The 18,695-nt window shown below is 49.8% G+C and overlaps 1 protein-coding gene and 1 non-coding gene across 5 annotated transcripts in view; one reads left to right on the forward strand and one right to left on the reverse strand.

The window, feature by feature from the left end:
* Positions 1-1,813: 1,813 nt before the first annotated feature.
* The window catches only part of PPFIA1 (PTPRF interacting protein alpha 1), a 77,407-nt gene continuing 60,525 nt past the window's right edge, over positions 1,814-18,695 (reverse strand). Inside the window, exons 20-29 of one of the 4 annotated variants that reach the window (XM_074371528.1) lie at positions 17,594-17,675; positions 17,288-17,488; positions 15,594-15,656; positions 10,358-10,533; positions 10,166-10,263; positions 8,030-8,205; positions 7,281-7,349; positions 6,236-6,401; positions 3,811-3,882; positions 1,814-3,206 (exon numbers count right to left, since the gene is read on the reverse strand). In XM_074371528.1, coding sequence (XP_074227629.1) covers positions 3,824-3,882; positions 6,236-6,401; positions 7,281-7,349; positions 8,030-8,205; positions 10,166-10,263; positions 10,358-10,533; positions 15,594-15,656; positions 17,288-17,488; positions 17,594-17,675 — 1,090 coding nt within the window. In that variant the 3' untranslated portion in view covers positions 1,814-3,206; positions 3,811-3,823. The remainder of the gene's footprint in view (positions 3,207-3,810; positions 3,883-6,235; positions 6,402-7,280; positions 7,350-8,029; positions 8,206-10,165; positions 10,264-10,357; positions 10,534-15,593; positions 15,657-17,287; positions 17,489-17,593; positions 17,676-18,695) is intronic. The other 3 variants (XM_074371529.1, XM_074371530.1, XM_074371531.1) reach the window with 3 other exon arrangements.
* On the forward strand, positions 16,992-17,064 carry TRNAA-UGC (transfer RNA alanine (anticodon UGC)). Its single transcript has one exon. It is a non-coding gene; the product is annotated as a tRNA-Ala (tRNA).

Genomic DNA, 18,695 nt, shown 5'->3' on the forward strand with positions numbered 1-18,695 from the left:
TCCCTCAAAAATGCACAATGTGAAACTTGAAGAGAGAAACTTAACGGAGGCAATGATGAGGATAAAGGAGCCGGAACAAAGTGTCTTTAATGCTGGGAAGAGTCAGGATGGTCTTCAGCGCGACCCAGGCACTCCCCTCCCGCGCCCACATGGGCACGCCCAGGCACCGGCTGCGAGGTGAGCGGACCTAAGCAGCGGTGTTCTTGGGAAGCAAAACTACAGAAACACCCCCTCGCCGCTTTCTTTGGGGGTGTTTCCCAGCTGACGTTTTTCAAAACGGCGTAAGTGGAATAAATGAATCCAATGTTTTTTTTTCTTTTTTTAAACAGAGGTACTGGGGATGGAGCCTCGTGTGTGCTAAGCATGCACTCCATCACTGAGCTATACCCCACTCCAAAACAAACCCAGTTTTAATAAAACACCTGCAGCTTATGGCTCACTGATGACTTTGTTTCCGGAAGCCTTCAATGCCAAGGCTTACTGGGTTCTGACCAGGCAAAGTGCAATGCGAGGTGCAGAAGAGAACTAGGTGGTTTTAAATCTCACGCCTGAGTGAACCCTGAGAATTGGGAAATGCGGGAGGTAAGGCTGCTCCTAAGTGAGGCTGGGACACCAACAAGCAGGGGCCCAAAGAGGAAAACACAGCTGCCTGGCAACCCCGCCGCTGGAAACAAGCAGGTGTGTCTGCCCACGTAAAGGACACACGTGCCCCTCAGGGGGGAGCCCGTCAGCCCCACAGAGCAGTCTGGGCAGGAAGCCTAAACCCGAGGCCCCGGGCAGTGGTGCCCGCAGGCGCAGCGTCAGCCACCGGGCTTCCGTGCCCCCAGACCCACGTCTGTGGTGGGAAGGGCGGGAAACTGCCTGGTAAACCCTGAAGCTAAGGCCCCGCTGCTCCGTCTGGCCGCCACGGCAGTGGGCATCTGTGCGCTGCCACCTGCGAGTGCCCGCATCTCCCTGTAACCCACATCCGGCTGGGCACCCGCCGCCCTGCCGCGCTGCACCGGCATGTGACTCTGGACCTGGTGCGAGCTACACCGAAGCAGGCTCCGTCCCAGGGGCAGTGACTCCAGGAGGACACAGCCTGGGGCGCCATCGTGTGACCAGGTGACATGAAGAGCAGTGTGGAGCCCGCGCGGACGAATGCGGGTGTGTATACACACACACACACAGGCGCGCACACACCTCGACCACCACAGCACAAGTGCCTCTTCTCTGCCATTTATCTTGGACCTCTGGCCTCACCTCAGCTCACAATGGACCCCAGCTACTCCAGCTCCACTGATGGCTCCTGAAAACACACCTCCTGCAAAAGCAGCCGCTCTGGCTGCCCCGTGCTGGTGCCCGGTGTGCCCAGAGCTGCGGCCGCAGAGGGCGGCCAATGAGGGTGGCTGCCGCGTCTGGTGGCAGTGATCAAGAATCTGTGTGGAAAATCTTTTTTTCATCCTTCCCTGACCCCCAGGCTCCATTCTTGCTGCAGTGAAATATGTGAATGATAAAAACTATTGACTAACACGCACATACACTCCCCAGACTAATCACCGGGGTCCAGGTCAAGCGTTGCCTTCAGCCCCCGCCCACGAGCCCCCACATCTCCGCCTCCGCCTGAGCCTCCGGCAGCAGAGCCTCCCTGGGCCGGCTCCCGCAGGGACTGGTGAGCTGGGCCTCTGGCCCCCAGAGCCTTCTCGTCCATCTTCCAACTTGCTCGTTCTGTCAGCTGATTCCTATGACAGAATTTCCACGTGAGGACAGCGGCGCCAATCAGTCAGCCTGGATGGAGCCGGAGATACAACAGCTGCAGTCAATTTCAGTATAATTACAGCTTATTCCCCGTATCTTTATTGGCAGTGGAAAATGCTTCAGTATTTTATTGAAAGAAAGCAATAAATAATACTGTGATAAAAATAGTTCAAAAGTAGGCTGTACATACTTTGTTACATAATCAGGAAGTTCACAAAAGATTAATAGAAAAACAGAACAGTAACAATGAATTGTACAAGTAAATTAAAAGCAGAAACCAGATGTAAAAAGTCGTGCTGTCCTAGCTGGCGAAGTATCAGCTGCGTAATAAATAATGCGCCGTGATCTGCACACATTTCTTGCTGGCCGTTTAATGTGCCATTTAAAAGTAAAAGTTACATTTGCTACTTATACAATCCAAAATGGCTATATTGTCAAAATCTAAAAATGTACGGCTAGGTCCATTCTTTAAACCTGTTTACAAACAAATGTAAGAAGATGACTTACATAAGAAAATAAGGCCTTTATCACAGCTGCGCTGCATGGTGTCCAGCATCCCATGCCTTCGCAGTGAGCGCAGCGCTCACGATTGGTCCTCTGGGAGTGGATGTGCGGGCGCCCCGGCCTGCGTCCCCCGAGGGGCAGGGAGGATGGGGGTGCGGCGGGCCCCGGCTCCCCACCCAAGTCTGTCTTGAGGCTGAGAGAACTGTCCCCAGCTCACGGCTCTGCCAGTTACTGAAGACGGGCTACCGAGGCCACAGGCTGCGGAGAGTCGGCCGGTCTGAAGTTCACGGTGTCCTGATGATCCTTTCAGTCCCAATCTGATTAGAAGCTGATATTTAACACCTGGCATTTTTAATCTGTTCACGCTGAGGAGGAAAGCATTTCTTGCTAGAAAAAGTACAGTTAAGGTCAGTCATTAAAATACAATTGCTGGAAATTAAGTTTGCTTATTTCAAAATGATTGTTGTAGAGCACGGTTACGTTTCGTAACGGATAATGCACACTGTGCCATGATTTTACAAACGCAGTAAAATCCTCTTCTCTGTCGTGGTTCATTATTAAAAAATTAAACAACGATAATTACAATAAATGCGTAATTTACAAGAGCCCTGTATCTGTTCATAGGATTTATACATACGAGCGTTACAGTACATTCATTGGAAAGGCTAAGATCAGATATAAGAACAAGAATTGATTTGAAAGGATATTTATAGCCTGGATAGACATGGAAAAGTAAGCAACTGTATAAATGAAGTCATAAGTTTACATAAATATAAGAAACATTAAATTCTAAAATATTTTCTCTATGGTATTCATGAATTTTTCACTAATTAAAAACTCTGTAATAAAATATCTTAGGGTCCATATAACAAGTATTAACAGATTAAAGATTCCTTTGAGTCCAAAACGTAGTCTTGGGTGGGTGGCGACTGTTGCGTGTCATCTGTAGAAGTAGTGTGGGTAAACTGGAAGACAAGACCAAGCGAGAGTCAGCCTGGGGACGGCAGCGCTGACGCAGACCTGCAGCTTCCGGGGCCCGAGCCCCCGCCCCCCATCCCCCGCTCCTGTGCTGCAGCTGCTTGGAGCATTTAGACTAACTCCAAGAACCGAGCATACCAATGAGAGAATGCTTTGAGGGGCTTTGGCATGTCTAAAAGTTGCTAATAAAAAAACAATAAGCCAACCAAACTTCCAGCTGAGACAGGACAACAGAACAGAGCAGAAGAGCCCCGGCCCTTGGAGCAGTGAAGAGGGGGCTGGGCCCGGGGCTGCACCCAATCAGTCCGCCACCTGCGGCGCAGGGATGGGCACCCCAGTGGTCGTCGACCCTGAGATGCCTAGATGGTTTTGTCTTAAAAACGAGCCTTGGAATTGAAAGGCACGCAGCGGTGCAGCCTTGTGAAGCTCGGTGCCGCGGGGCCTGTGTGTGTACAGCAGAGCCCGCCAGCGCGTGGGACCCAGGCCCCGCACTCTGCTCTCAGGCCTCCCACCCCACAGACCCCGGCAGGCACTTACACACCAGGGCCTGGCCTCGGCGCAGCCTCGGGGACGGGGCTGCCCTCTACTCACCAGGGGGGAGGGTTCAGCAGGAGTAAGTCCTGACTGTAGCAGAATCCAGCCTCTGCGTTCCCGACACACCGCCTGTTCCGACAAGCACGGGAGGAGGCGTGCAAACACAACGTGCAGTTAGTGGTAGACCGTCACATGAGGGCACAAGAAAAGACACACTTCCACACCTGCAACAGCACCCACACCTGTGCCTGCTGAGGGCTCCAGCAGATCCGGACACAGAGAACCGAAGCGCCGCCGCGTGGGGTCCCCGCAGCCCCGCCCGGGTGGCAGGCGCCGGCGCTCACTCCCCATCAGACGACGGAAGGACTCCCGCATGACACGCACCTGGACGACCGACACCCTCAGCGTGGCAGCCTCCTTCTCCTTAAACCCGCCAGACTACAGGGCCCTGGGCTCCTCCAGCTTGAGCGCTGTCTTGCCAAGAAGGCTGTGAGGTGCACAACCCCGCGGCAGCGTGAGGTGTCACCAGCCCCTGATGGAGCAGGTGACCAAAGCCAAGTACCGACGGCCGCAAGGCCCCGCGCCCTGTGCTGTCAGAGGGTGGTCCTGCTCCCCGGGAGCCCCCCGAGCCGACTGAGGCGTGGTTGCAGGGGCGGGCAAAGGACAGCGACTCACAGAGAGCAGGAGTCCAGTCTCACTTTCCACTGAAACAATGGGCACCGCTGATGTCTTTTTTATTGTCAAGAAACACACTGCTTGGCCCAACAGGTGAGCCCCAACCCCCGCCTTCCAGTTGGGTAAGAAATTTCCAAAATTCACAGTAGAAATTCGCTGCTCCCCATCATACATTTTTTTTGTCTCCCCACGGGTCCATCAGGAACACATCTTATCAGGATTCTGCCACGGTTCCAGAAAGCATGTTAAGACAGCTGGTACCGCACACCGGAACAGACTATCTTTGTAAATCCTTCTGATTCTAAGAACACAGGAGACCTGCAGCAATTTGCCTTAAGTCTGCCTTAAAAGCCATGAAAACAGCCCATTCTCCATTTACGCCTCATCTGTCACTCAGGGCAAAAAGCCGTCTCCTGCGCAGTGGCTCCCCACGCCTCCTTTTAGGATCACTTCTGACTTGTCACAGCTCTCACGTCAACCTTGCTGTGAACGTTTAACAGAGGCTGTGATTTACAATGAGGAGACTGGGGGTGCAGCTACGAGGGGAGAAGAGAGCTCTGGACTGTCCACCAAGCTGAAGGTCATGCCACAAGTAAGATCCGTGAAAATGAACTGTGTGCTCCTTGAAAGAAAAAATGTTCTTTAAAAAAAATGGTTGCTGGGTTCGCCCCCTACCCATTAAGCTATTACTGAACCCCAAAGCTGGCAAAGAGACGCTGCTTTCTTCCCCCTAAGGGAGGCAGTGCCGGCGATGGAACCCAGGACTTCGCGCACGCTCAGCACACGCTCCACCACTGAGTCTGCCCCGCCCTGCAGCTTTTTAATAAAAATGCTGCCCCGTGAGCCACCCTCACTGAAACTGTCCAGCTTAGGAAAGGCTTCACTTACACGTACTTTGTTCTGATTTGCATACAAGTAAGGGAAGGCAAAACTTACAAACCTACCTACGGGAAGGGCGAATAACAGGAAAAAAATCACAAAACCCCCAGCAGCACCCTTTCAAAACCACTTACTTTCCCGCAGCCTGTCCCCTACATCAGGCCTGAGAGCAAGTCGACACCTGCATGGGACATCTGACATATCAGGCGCTTGCCCAGAGCCTCTGTGAGTGTCTCACTTCACCACCACCAGCCAGTGAGGATGACACTGCCACGGCCACCCCACAGGCGGGGGCCCTGAGGCGGTGCTGAGGCTGTGCCCCTCCTGGGCGGCAGGGCCGGGCTCCAGCCCAGGCAGCCTGGCTCCTAATGGGGTCACGGGGCAGGGACACCTCGGGGCTGAGAGGCTGTGGGTGAACCATGGCCGATCCTAACTGCTGGTGGCTGTCTAAGGGGAAATCAGAGCTTGCCTTGAAGTAACAGCTGCAAAGCTGGTGAAATCACAGGCCCAGTCGGCCCGGGGGCAGACTGCTCTCAGGCTCCCTTCTGCCCCGCCCTCCCCAGCGTGCGAGGGTCAAGCAAGACAGGGAAGGTGGACACTGCTGGTACTGAAACATGTCCTTAGACTGGACTCAGTCACCCTCCAGTCCATGGTCTGGATGCTACTGCACTGCTACGTGACGAAGAGCTTTCGAGCACCGCCACACGCACACAGACACACACGACACAGACACACACACACACACACACACACGTCCCCAAAACCTCTATTATTGTGAGACTTCCATAAACAGATGTTAGGATTAGTTTTAAAACACTGAAACCTGGGCATGCAACAGACACAGAGGCCACCGCAGGTCAGCACCAACGTCCCCGCCGCGCTCACACCGCCCGCACGGGGCTGGGGCCGTGCCGCCGCCACCACCTACCGTCCAGCTGCATCTTCTTTGGCTGCGTAGAGGGCGAGGACAGAGAGGAAGTGACCCGGAAGTTTGCAGGGAGAGTTTCTGCTGACCCAGCAGCTAAGCCACGAACATCCTTTGGTCGAAATTTTTTTCTCCAAGAAGGTGCTCTCCTAAAGCTTTTATCATCGTCCTGGGAAATTAAAGGACAGAGAGTAAGACTGACCCTAAAATCAAGGACAAAAACACACAGTGAGTAAAGTGACTAGCCCCCTGAAGTGACAGAGCTTGTCACTGCACTTTTGGTCACAGGTATCTAACCCCATGCCTGATAACCACGTGACTTATTTGCCCAAACTGGGTACTTTTGAGCGCGGCGGGACACTAACTGGGCATAAACCGGGACAGTCGTGGGCTCCGGGTATCCGTTCCTCCCATCCATCACCAGCTTTCACTTCCCATCTTGAAGAAATCACCTTCTTGCTACATAAGGTAACACATTTTCATGTGTGTTAAGAAGCTTCCAAGCTGTGAACAATCCATCGTGTGCTGGGATGGAGCCAGCAAGCACTCCCTGTGTGTCCTTCCATCCTGTTCTCTGTCAGACTCAAGTTTTCCTAAGGCCCAGCGAGCAGAATAAGGACCACAGTGTGGGAATAAAGGAGTCATGGATTTGCACAAGGGAAATGAACATTTTGTGTGTTTCAACAGACCTATGCAACATGCCCCCCAGAGCACAGGGCCTCTGGATTAGGGCAAGACACCCAGTGTCCCCGCAGCACAACTTACAGACTCCATGCCTAAGCTGAAACCAGTGCTTTATGATATGAAAAGTATTTTTGAGGGGTAGCAAAAGTTGAATAGCAAAATTTAAAAAAAAAAACCCTATTTTACTGAAGGTATTAGTTTCTTAATAGCTCATCTGTTAATCAATTTTTAAGAGCAAAGTTCACCTTGTAAAGTAAAATTATTTCTACATTTAGAAGCGATACCCAGACTACATGGCTCATTCGAGTATAATAAAATAACTTACATTAATGCAACTTTAAAAACCATCAGGCTGAAAACTTACTTCATCGAACCTTCTGTCAGTCCCCATGACCAAAAGGTTGTTAAACTCTCTCTCCAAGACGGCACGAGCCTGAAATCGTAAAGCACCACCACTCTAAACTTTCAGCAATCTAATCCGAGTATCAGCATATCACCATTGCTTCTTAAACCAAGACTTAAAAAAAACCCCAGACCGTGACAGTATTTTACACCAGGGGTTTAGTGCGGAGTCCATGGATGGGCTCTTGGGGAGAGGGGCTCACGACCCCTTGGAAACTGTACACAGCAGTGGGCTCTGTGGGCTGGCGCTGGTGTGGGGATGGGGGTACTGGCAAAAGATATACAATCTTCTGTAGAAGAATGAAAAACTTTCCCGATTCTCAAATGAGCCCACAAGTCAAAAAGAATTACTCAGGCACTTACCCATAGAGACAAAATTAGTAAAACCTTCATCTGACACACAAAAGATACGGACTTCTCTTTCCACAGAAGAACTAAATATGTCACTCTTACGAGCATATGGGCTTAAATGAAAGTTTCCCCCTTTTTTTTTTGTTTATCACAAGACTCTCATGCTTCCAACAGCAAATGGAAAGCAGACAAGCAAAAACACTGAGGAACTAGGCAGACCGCTTCTGAGCCCTCGCATCATGGATCTGGTACGAGTGAGATGACTAGCGGTCTGAGCCTACGAGTCTGGTCTCCTCTCACACAAGCAGCTTGCCATCCGCACCAGGGGAGCCGCCCGCCTGGGGCTGAGGACGCGGGTACCTGTGTGTTCTGCGTTGGGATCTGTAACAAGAGCGCCAGCGCGCTGAAGTCGAAGGTTTCGTCCAAGGCCACGAGCGCGCCGTGGACGCCACTCTCCACGAGGTTGTTGGCGTACTCCTTCAGGCCGATGGACAGGATCCAGCGAATGACTCGGTCGTTGCTCCAAACAAGCACATCTGCAGACGAGGACACACCGGTCTGCAGCGGCCCCACCACACACACCCTGGAGCTCCGGGCAGACTCCCACCGCAGGTGCGGGCCCTTCAGTTCCCACGCAAGGCAGGGCCTCCGTCCGCAAGGGCTGGGAGGCCCTGCTAGGCGGCAGGCAAGCCCTGCAGCTAGGCTCTGATGGCTCGGCCCTCCTCCAGTCTAATAGGAGCTGCCCCACTAGGACTCACTCTTCCGGTGAGCTCAAGAGGAGTGAAGTTATTATGTACATTTCGTTTCTAGAGAACAGAAAGTGAGGATCCAGGGATCAGAAGAAAAGGACACGTAAGAATCTGAATGCCCACCAGGCAGGAGCACGTTTCAGATACAGACCTCAGAGTCTTCTGAAATACGTTCTTCCCATCTTAAGGAGTGGCACCAAATCTGGACACCTTGCTCGAAGCAACATAAACCTCTCATTTATAACCTTGCCAGAAGAATTTATTTATTTTTTTAGTGGAGGTTTCTGGGGACTGAACCAAGGACCTCATGTATTGTAAGCACATACTTTACTGCTGAGCTATACCCCCCCATTTATAGGCACCAGTTTCGTTTTTTGTATGTTTTTTAAATGGAGGTTCTCGGGATGGAACCCAGGACCTCATGCATGCTGAGCATGCCCTCTGCCCCTGAGATCTACACCCCACCTGCATTTATAATTTTGAAGCCGTGTTTCCTGAAGCCAGTTGTGCTGTCTCATTTCAAAAAGAGAAACTTAAAGATGCTCTCCAGCATATGAGAGATTTAGGGGGAAGTTATATTATGCCAGGCAATAAATGATTAAATTTGCTTTAGGAGAGATCTAAAAATGGCCACTCTGTAAAAATACATCCAGAAGATCACCAATTACTTTCAAAGACAATTCCTGCCAACTGCAAGAAGGTTTAAAATGGAAACAGAAAACAAAAGAAACGAATTTCCCGATTTCACTCCCAGTGCCCATCTCCAGACAAAGGCAGATGCAGTTTAGATGCTGGCTTCTGCTTCCTCTCGGGGCTGACACCCTAGCTCAGTCACGCCTACCCGCCCTTCACACGGGCCATCTCCCCACCGCACTTTCACCTCTAGTTTCTTTCTTGGGGAGACTGGGATGGAGACAGCACTGGTGCTCACGGGGCTGTGGGAATAAGGAGCAAGTAAGTTAACCCGTGGAAGGGCCTGGAGTTGTTCAATTAAGTCTCACTGTTCCTCACACTACCGTTAGTGATTTCTTTATTTTCTACAGACCAGGAGCTGTCGCTCTGAGCTGAATCGTGAACACTTCATTGGAAGCTCTCTACTGCACGTGGTCGCTGAGAGGCACCCGGCGCGGGAGGCCCTCGAGGGAGAGGTGCCTCCTGGCTTCCGCACCGGACCCTCCACGTCCTCGCGCCCGTGCACCTGGCTTCTATCTCAGATGCCTTTGCCTTCTCCCCGGCTAAGGGGCTCCCGCCCCACGGGCCTGGCCCGGCTGGAACGCTGGCTCTGCGCTGGGTGGAAGCACGCCGCTCTGCACTGCGCTCCGCCGTCCTCTGATGAGCGGCCAGGGCAGCGCTCCTCACACCCAAATCCTGCGTGTGATGCGCCAGCAGTGGAGAACTGTGCTTCCTCCCTCTGCGGCTACCTAGCGGGGTGGGGTGGCCTTTCTGAGTGGGGTAGGACACGTGTCACAGTAACGGGGAATCTCTGGAGTCCTAGGAAAAATGTTTACCGTGAGACACTGAACCTGCAGGCGGACAGAAACAGAAGAGGACAGACACACGCTGTCTGGCTATAGAAGGGGCTCTTAAAATACTCCTTGTCATCCCTCCCTCCTCTGGAATGAGGCCAGATGAGTTTTCTCCACTTAAAGCACTTCCTGATTTTTTTTTTTTTAAATAGGAAATCACTGACGGTGCTAACACTGGGAAGAAAGAAACAAGCCAGATCAATTCAACAGTCTGTACTAGCCTTTTACTTCATTTTGGCTTTCTTCTCGTTTTCTCTCCAGCTCTTTTCGGTCATAATTTAACCTTCGCAGGCACATAATTCCACACTGGAAACTGTTTCTATTTCAAAAAGAAAAAAAGAGAAAAAAATTTAGAGCTGGCAACAGTCTAAAATCTCTTAGCCAACCAGGAAGACCCACCTGCAATGAGTTACCTGTGAAAACTGTCGACCATCTTCAGCTGACCCCGGAGGTCCTTCTTGGTCAAGTGGTCCAGCATCCGCGCGTCCACCAGGCACTCCATGAAGTAGCTGCGGTACTGCGGGAGGCCCAGGCTGGGCAGCCACTCGTTGCCGATCCACTCGTGGTTCATGTCCCCGTATGCGAGGGTCTGCTCCCAATAATTAAGTTTGATCAGTTCAGAAAAGCCGTCACAAGGGCAGTATAAATCATCTTTAAACTGGATTTTTAATCTATTACATGTCCTCAAAGGCTGAGCTAACTAATGACAACATTTATAATTTCAAAATAATCTGATCTCCTATTTACTAGCTTTTAAATTAGTTAGCTAAATTTTATACAAAAGGAATTATACCATTAAAAATCTGACTCACTTGTGTTTATAAACTTAACCTATTAACCAAGTCAAAATAAAACTGACTGACTACACATTTCTGAAATAGCTTTTATATGTAATAATATATCAACAAAGAATGATCACGACTCATGAACAAGTTTGAAGGATCAATCCAACTCTACTCATTAAAAATACCTCTGGCTGGATTTAATTTTATTTTTAACACTTTGTTTTCCAAATGTCCTTAACAAAACACCTGCTAATTTCAAAATCAGTTTAAAAAGTGAACTAAAAGATAGTTTTAAAAGAAGAGACAAGCAAAGCAGCAAGTGACAGGACTGAAGGCGAGAGACAAACTCACACCACAGTCAGAGCACTCAGCCCTCCTCTCAGTCATCCAGGGACCTAACACGGAAGCCGCAGCAGGCAACAAACCAGCCTCAGAAAGGACACAGACGCCCCACACAACGCCGTCGGCAAGCGCGACCTGGCGGACACTGCACGACACTCTACCCAGGACAGCGTGGCACATTCTTTCCTAATGGATATGGAACATTCTCCAAGACAGACGAGACTCAGTTCACTAACGGTGACTGTATGTTCTCTGACCCCAACACAAGTAAATTAGAAATCAATAATAAAAAGATATTCAGAAAATTCCCAAATATTTTGAAACTAGCATACTTGCAAATAATTCATGTGTCAAGGAAGAAATCACAGTGAAGTGGGAAAATATTTTTAATTGAATAAAAGTGAAAATATACTAAAAGGCTGTGGGACACAGCTAATTCAGTGCCTTGAAGGAAATTTATAGTATTAAGTGCTTAAGTTACAAATGAAGAAAGGTAAAAAAATCAATAATGTAAGATTCTATCTTAAAAAATTTGAAAAAGAAGAACAAATGAAATCCACAGCAGGCAAAAGGAAGAAAACGTAAGAGCAGAAATCAATGCAACAGAAACCAGAAAAACAGAAAGTAAAACGACGAACATAAAATCAGGTTCTTCATAAATACCAATAAAATTGACTAACCAAAGTGACCAAGGAAAAAGACAAGACATAAACTACCAATATCAAGAATGAAAGAGGGGACATCAGTACAGATCCTACAGACACTGAAAGGATGCTAAGGGAAAACTGCATAATTTTAAGCAACTTAAATAAAACAGTCCAACTTCTTGAAACATATAATCTATGAAAGCCACTGAATAACAGATAACTTGAATCTGTAGTTATAAACCTTCTTACACATACAAACACACAAAATCTCTACCCTGATGGCTTCATTAGTGGATCCTACCATATACTTATGAAAAAATGCCAATTCTGCACAAACTGTTCCAAAAGTGAAGAAACGCCTAACTCATTTTATGAGGCCGGCACTATCTCGATGCCAAAACCAGAGAAACACATCACAGGAAAACTACAGACTAACATCCCTCCCAGACACAGATGGAAATTCCTGAACAGAACATCGGGAAATCAAATCAATAACCGATTAAAAGAATGAGATGTCATTGACAAATGGGGCTTATCCCAGGCACATAAGGTTGGGTCAACATTTGAAAAACCAACGAAATTCACCATATCAAATAGACTGAAAAGAAAAATCACAGTATTATCTCAAAAGATGAAGAAAAGTCATCTGACAAAATTCATCATTAATTCATGGAAATCTCAGAAATCTAGGAATGGAAGAAAACTGCTTCAACTTCACAAAGGCCATCTATAAAAAAGGCAGAGCTGACATCATACTTAAAGGTGAATTGCAATGCATTCTCCCTAAGACCAGGAACAAAGCAAGGGTGTCTGCTCTCAACACTGCATTGGAACTCCTAGCCACTATAATAAGGCAAGAAAAAGAAATCAAAATCATTATGAATTAGAAAGGAAATAAAACTGTATTTGCAGGTGACCTGATTATCAATGTAGAAAATGAATCTACAAAAATGGTTATCAGAATGAAATCAAAGTTGCAGAATACAAGGTCAACATACAAAAATGAACAGTATTTCTAAATACTAGAAATGAACTGGAAATTGAAATCAAAAAATATAATTTATTATAATGTCATCAAAACCATTCAATCCACGAGGATAAATGTAACAGAATACGTGCAAGGTTTGCACAGTGAAAAATAAATAAGCACATATGTACACACGTATCAGAGAAAGGCACCTGATGTTCTTTGGGCCAAGAAGACTGAAGTACATTCACAGGAATTCTGTGGTTACTTTACAGAATCTTCGGAAACAGTTATCTCTCAACTACCACCATGTTCTGTCTTGAAAGTATGGCCTCTAACCTAATTTATTATTTATACCAACAAAGCTGGAAGGAACGACTCAAACTCCAACAAGAGCACTCAAATTCTAATAGAAAGACAAAGTTTCACTACTTTCTGTAAACAATAATGAATGGAGAAAAACATCAAACATTTTTGGAAAATCATTACACCATGTTTTTTCTTTCTGTTAAACCCTACCCTCATCTCGTAAGCCTGACAGGCATGAGTTTCTTGCTTGCTGATTATGCATTTTTAAATGGACACAACTGCAAAGATGTTTCTGAATAGAGAATTCCATGGAAGCAGAACCTCCTTGTTTTTGTTTACTCATTATATACTCTATTCACACTCAAGGGGTCAGTAACATAAGCTCCTGGGAGGATGAGGCTCAGTCCCAGGCAGAACACATCTCCTGGGCTGTGGTCACAGCCTCTGAAAAAAGCACACGGCAGGGCTCTCTCATGATCAGAGAACACTGGGGTAGAAGAGACAGTCCCTCTGCAGGGTCTATGTTACCATCACTGAAATGATCACAAACACGGATTAAGTCTTCTGCACTGGGCACATGTGACAGTGACGGCAGGGACGAGGCTGTCCTGTGCGCTCCGGTACCACCAGCGAGCAGCGAGGTCTCACGCAGACAGCTCGCAGATGCCCCTTGCTGAGTGAAGGCATCGAAGGCTTTGACCACACCTGATGCCTTCTTCCCCCCGAGTGCCCAAGGGCGCCTCTAGATGCCCCCCGCCCAGGAGCTGGTCACTGCGGACAGTGCAGGAAGGTGCACTGCACACCACCTGCCCTCGGCAGCTTCAGAGACCAGGAAGCCCCTTCCCTCTCCCTCCTCTACAACGGGGGACAGAGCGAAAGCAGCCCTGCTCACGCTGAAGGCTGGACGCTGGCAACTCCGGCATCGTCGGCACGGCTCACCCTTGTATGTATTTCCACGGCAAAGGCAGACGTTCAGCTTCTTTAATTTATACTTCGTGCCCCATGACGCAGGTATTTCATATTCAAGTGCTGACAAAGTTCTGCCTCTTAGTGTAAAATACACTGACATTTAAGTAATTATGAAATGCACTCTTTAAAATTCATTCTGAGGGCCATCACTGGCCCCGTAGAGAGATACCTGACTAGGTTAAATAACTAATGAGGATATTCACCTGGAGGAGAAGCACGGAATACCTAGATCAAGGGAGACTCACGTTACGGCTGCTCTCTCCTGTGGTTAAAGACGGACACAACTGGCTTTACTTCACGAGTAGAAATAGAGGGAAACCATCAACTTGTAGTCAGCAAGATTCTGATTTAAAATTACTTTGATTTTTCGGTTATACAGCTATCCTCTCAAGGTCCATGAGCACCATGCCACTGTGCCAGCCCTGGCAAAGCTGCCTGTCCACACCTGGTGGCCTTTAACTTGTTGCTAAAGGGTACATCAGGTCACATGGCAAAGTCGGTGGGGTCAGGTGTGTGGAAACCACTGTGTTTAATCAAGCTGTCTCAAAATAAGGCTACAAAACAGTTGTGAGAGAGCTTTTTGTAAGCAGAACTGGGGAGCTGAAAATCCAACATATACATCAAGCAAGCCTAGGCTTAATTTCTGAGAATTCCATTAGTAAGAAAGTCTTTGGAGCAGCACAGTATTAGGACAGCGCGAGGTGGACACAGACACAGGGACAGCGTCGCTATGGCAGCTCCTGTGGGAAACGCGCTGGGAGGCGATGTTCCCGCCAGTGGGTCTCGGAACTAAGGCTACCCCAACAGGGGCCGAGACACATCATCTCAGGAGCTGCCGCAGCCACGGGACTTCGTAGGAAAGACTGTGTTGGACCAAGGGATTTATATCAATCAGAATTCACGACCAAGGGCTCCAACACAGGAGTGTTCAAAATTGTCCATGAGACGCACTCTTTAATCCTGTGCTCTGCTTTGACTAATGCGTTCAAATCTTTAACAACAGTCTGAATACAAGATGTTAAAAACGCCAAAAAAAGTAAATTACAAGTTTTCATCCTCCAATTCTTTTTGTTGCTGTACATATAGTGAAGAATATATTATAGAAAGTCTCCAACCTGAGCCCAGCTTCCCTCCTCATCTTCCTGAGGTTACGTGGTTAGGAATGTAAAAGAACACACTATTAGTACTGGCGAGCTTAGTAACGCAGGCAAACCGACTCCATAGGGAAAGCGCGGCTTAACTGAGCGAGAACGTTCAAAGAATCAAAGCATCATGCAAAACCCATGCAGACCCGCCGACTCCAACGTCTCATGCAGGGAGTGGGCTCCCACAGCAAGCACCCCCACAGGAGGGGAAACTCGGGTCAGAGTGCTGAGCTGCGGTCTCCCGGGAAGGGGGCGCGACCTACATCTGTTCTACATGGAGCAAGTCTACCGACTAAGCTTCTGAAAAACATATAAAGATAAAAGACGGATTCTGTTTTACACATTGAACTAATACCTAAAGGAAATACTTGTACGGAACCATTCAGTGTAAAATGACATCCCTGTTTTCCACAAAAGGGCCCAGAAAGGCGCCACTCTGGGCGGGGGGTTGGGAAGGAGGGGGACAAGCCCAGGGTGGGACTGACCGTTTGTGGCGTGGCTGTGAGCGTTTCCATCTCTTCATGTGTTAACCAGACATTTCCTGTGGTCTGGAGTGACCCCAGTGACCAGCCACATCCAGGGCAGGGGAGCAGTGACAGAGAGGCAAGGTGGCAGACACGTCAGCCTCGGCGCGTGGAAGGAGCGGGGGCGAAGGCCGACCCCCACCGCCCACCGCGGACACCCAGGCTGTCTCCTCTCAAACGACCACCCTACAAGCACCATCGCCAGTAACACAGCAGCCCCCCTAGAGCTGCAGTCATAGGCCTGCCACCCGAGGGGTGCGGGACAGAGGGAAAGGCATTTCGCACTTCTGAAAACTGAGAATAATTCTCAAGTAACTACTGATCCAATCTATTTAGAATGGTCTTCCCCAAAGCACCACCCGGACAGTACGGAAGCCTAGCTCTGGGCTGTGGGAAGACGGTAGGCTCCTTGGCCGGGCCCTCGCCCTGGGGGGCTGACGAGGCAGGGAGCAGGGCTGAGCGTGTACCCCAGCACGGCACCCGAGACCCATGAGCCCCCAGCCGCGGGTGCCCCTCAGGGAGCAGACTGCACCGTCTCCCAGTGGGCGGGCTCCTCCTCACCGTTCGTTAACTCAATCCATGAGAAGCCACCTTGACCAAGATGGTTGATAAAAACTTGGGGAAAACCCCCAGCACCTTCATTTGTGAGACGGTAACTCTATGGTGAAACGCTTGGGGGACAGAGACCAGATTAGGTACCATTGAGAGGACAGGGCTCTGGGTGAGAGCACCTGCCCAACAGGCAGGGGCAGGCCTACTGTTCACGACCACGGCGCGTGCGCGGAGAGACAAGGCAGCTCCACGCTGTTTGTGTAAAGCGACCGTGAGCCCCGGAGCGGGCCCTGACCTGCTCTCAGAGAAGTGCGTCTGTGAGGCTCTTGGGTTCTTCACTCTTTTCTCTCCAGCGTAGACAAGGCGGAGACTGGGGACTGAGCCAACGTAAAGAGTCCGCACTTCAGAACTGAGCTGGCCCGCCCTTAACTCCCAGAAACAATTCATGTTTTCACTCGATTCGTTTTTAATTTTTCAAGGAGGACCCCTCTGAAGGACTTGCAAGGCCTTTCCACGTGGAGAAAAGCTGCACCAGCACAAGTAACCCTGTGCACGCTTGCAGGTTTACGGACTGCCCAAAGCCTGAGCGCCCAGGGTCTGCAGCTCCCGAAAGAGGGAGGCCCTGATCGGCCAGACAGGTCAACCAGAGTCGAACAGTGATGACAGTGCAGCCTGGGGGTGAAGCTTTTCCCCTTCACTGTCTTTAAATTGATGTTTAAATTTGTAGTGATTACTTTTTCAAAAACTCCTATTTCTACATGACAAGGCCACTGAAGCCAAATTGTTATAAGAGCATTCAATAAAGGGGGCGGTGTAGCTCAGTGGTAGAGTGAGTGCTTTGCATGCACGAGGTCCTGGGTTCAAGCCCCTGGCACCTCCATGAAAAATAAATACATAAACCTAATTAACTCCTCCCAAAGAAAAGTAATAAAGTAAAAAAAAAAAAAAAAAAGTATTCAGTAAAATTATCTTTTAACTACCCAACTGTCACACATGGAAAGCTGCGATGGTTTTGAACGCTAAAACTATAAACAGAACACTGGATGTGTTCAGAAAGCACTGCAGAGGAACACAATGCGGGCCAAGCTTTTTCTGGAACGCACCGTTCTCGACGTGGGCGGGGCTGACGGGCTGGTCAGGGACATGACCTCCTGGATGGCCAGCCGCAGCTTCAGCCTGTGCAGGGGGTTGCTGATGCCGATCTCACGCTGGATCTCCGTGTCCGACAGGGCAGACATGATGGCCCCACTCTTCACGTTGGCCCGGCAGGCGGCCACGTACCAGGCCGGCATCCCAACCCAGAGCTGAAGGCAGGAGACATCGAGGCCGGCAGGTTACGCACAGGTGCAAACAGGCTCGCACGTTCACATATGGACACACTCAAGCCAGGGTGAAAGCAGGGCACGCACCTCCAGCCAGACGACGACCGTGGGGCCATCCCACTGCGCGAAGGGTAAACCTTGCCGCCGGGCCTCCTCCAGCAGTTCGTGCCTACGGATGACAAGACGTTCTGAATTAAAGAATCGCTGTCACACGCACACATGCAGTTGACAGACGAGTTCTCTTTATACGTTTTCTAAAGTGTATTAATGCCCATCTCATCACTTTCCTTTAATCTTCTAAACCATCAGCTCCATGGCAGTTGGAACATGTTACGAGGTTGCCTGAGTAACGAAACGCAGCGCGAGTCTCCGCGACCCTCTACAGGACCACCTCCTTGCGGGATTAAAGAGTCATCACCAGCTTTAAAGAGACCCCAGGTGGGAACATGCCGCAGGCCCCGCCGGGAGGCGAGCACCAGGTGCAGGGTCCCCACTCCTGCCCCTTCTGTGCTGGTGACCCCCCGGCCCAGGAATTGCGCTTCTCTTGCTGCCGCTGGGGGGCTGAGTGCAGGCAGCCAAGCTCCTTAATCTGTGATGGGTCTGACTTATTAGATGCCATGTAGAACCTACGAACTGGCCCATTCACTCAGGTGACCCTTTCTAACAGTCCACACGACCACCCATTTCCCCCACTTCACCACAACTACAAGCATAAACACGACAGGCATCTAACCCTTAGCAAAGGAACGAGCTATTCTTCCACAGGCCAACTTCCCAGAAAACAGCAGCTCTTCCGGGCGTCAGCTCCCGAGCCTAGAACACGAGCACTCAGGGGGCAGGACCCTAAACGCCACGTATCCCTCTGCACCTTCAATCTACCCAAAGCATCCAACTCCGTTCTGAGGAATCTGGTCACGAGCCAACATCCGGGGGGTAAGCTGCACACCACCTGCCCGATTCCACGGCCCCAAACCACTGCCCTGAAGCAAGGAGAAGACTCGTTTGGTTTTGGCTGTGATGTATTTCCTTCCTCTGCTAGAGGACACCGCGTCACGCTGTGCTGTGACTTTGTCTCACTCTCAGCTGTGACCTCAGTTTACAGAGAACTGCAAGGGAGACAGGCCTGAGGGGGTAACACGGGGAGCGCTGCACCCACCCGGCCTGGGCCGCACTGTGCGGGGCCCGCAGC

This window comes from Camelus bactrianus, chromosome 10 (genome assembly GCF_048773025.1).
Source record: "Camelus bactrianus isolate YW-2024 breed Bactrian camel chromosome 10, ASM4877302v1, whole genome shotgun sequence".
Taxonomy (NCBI): Eukaryota; Metazoa; Chordata; class Mammalia; order Artiodactyla; family Camelidae; genus Camelus; species Camelus bactrianus.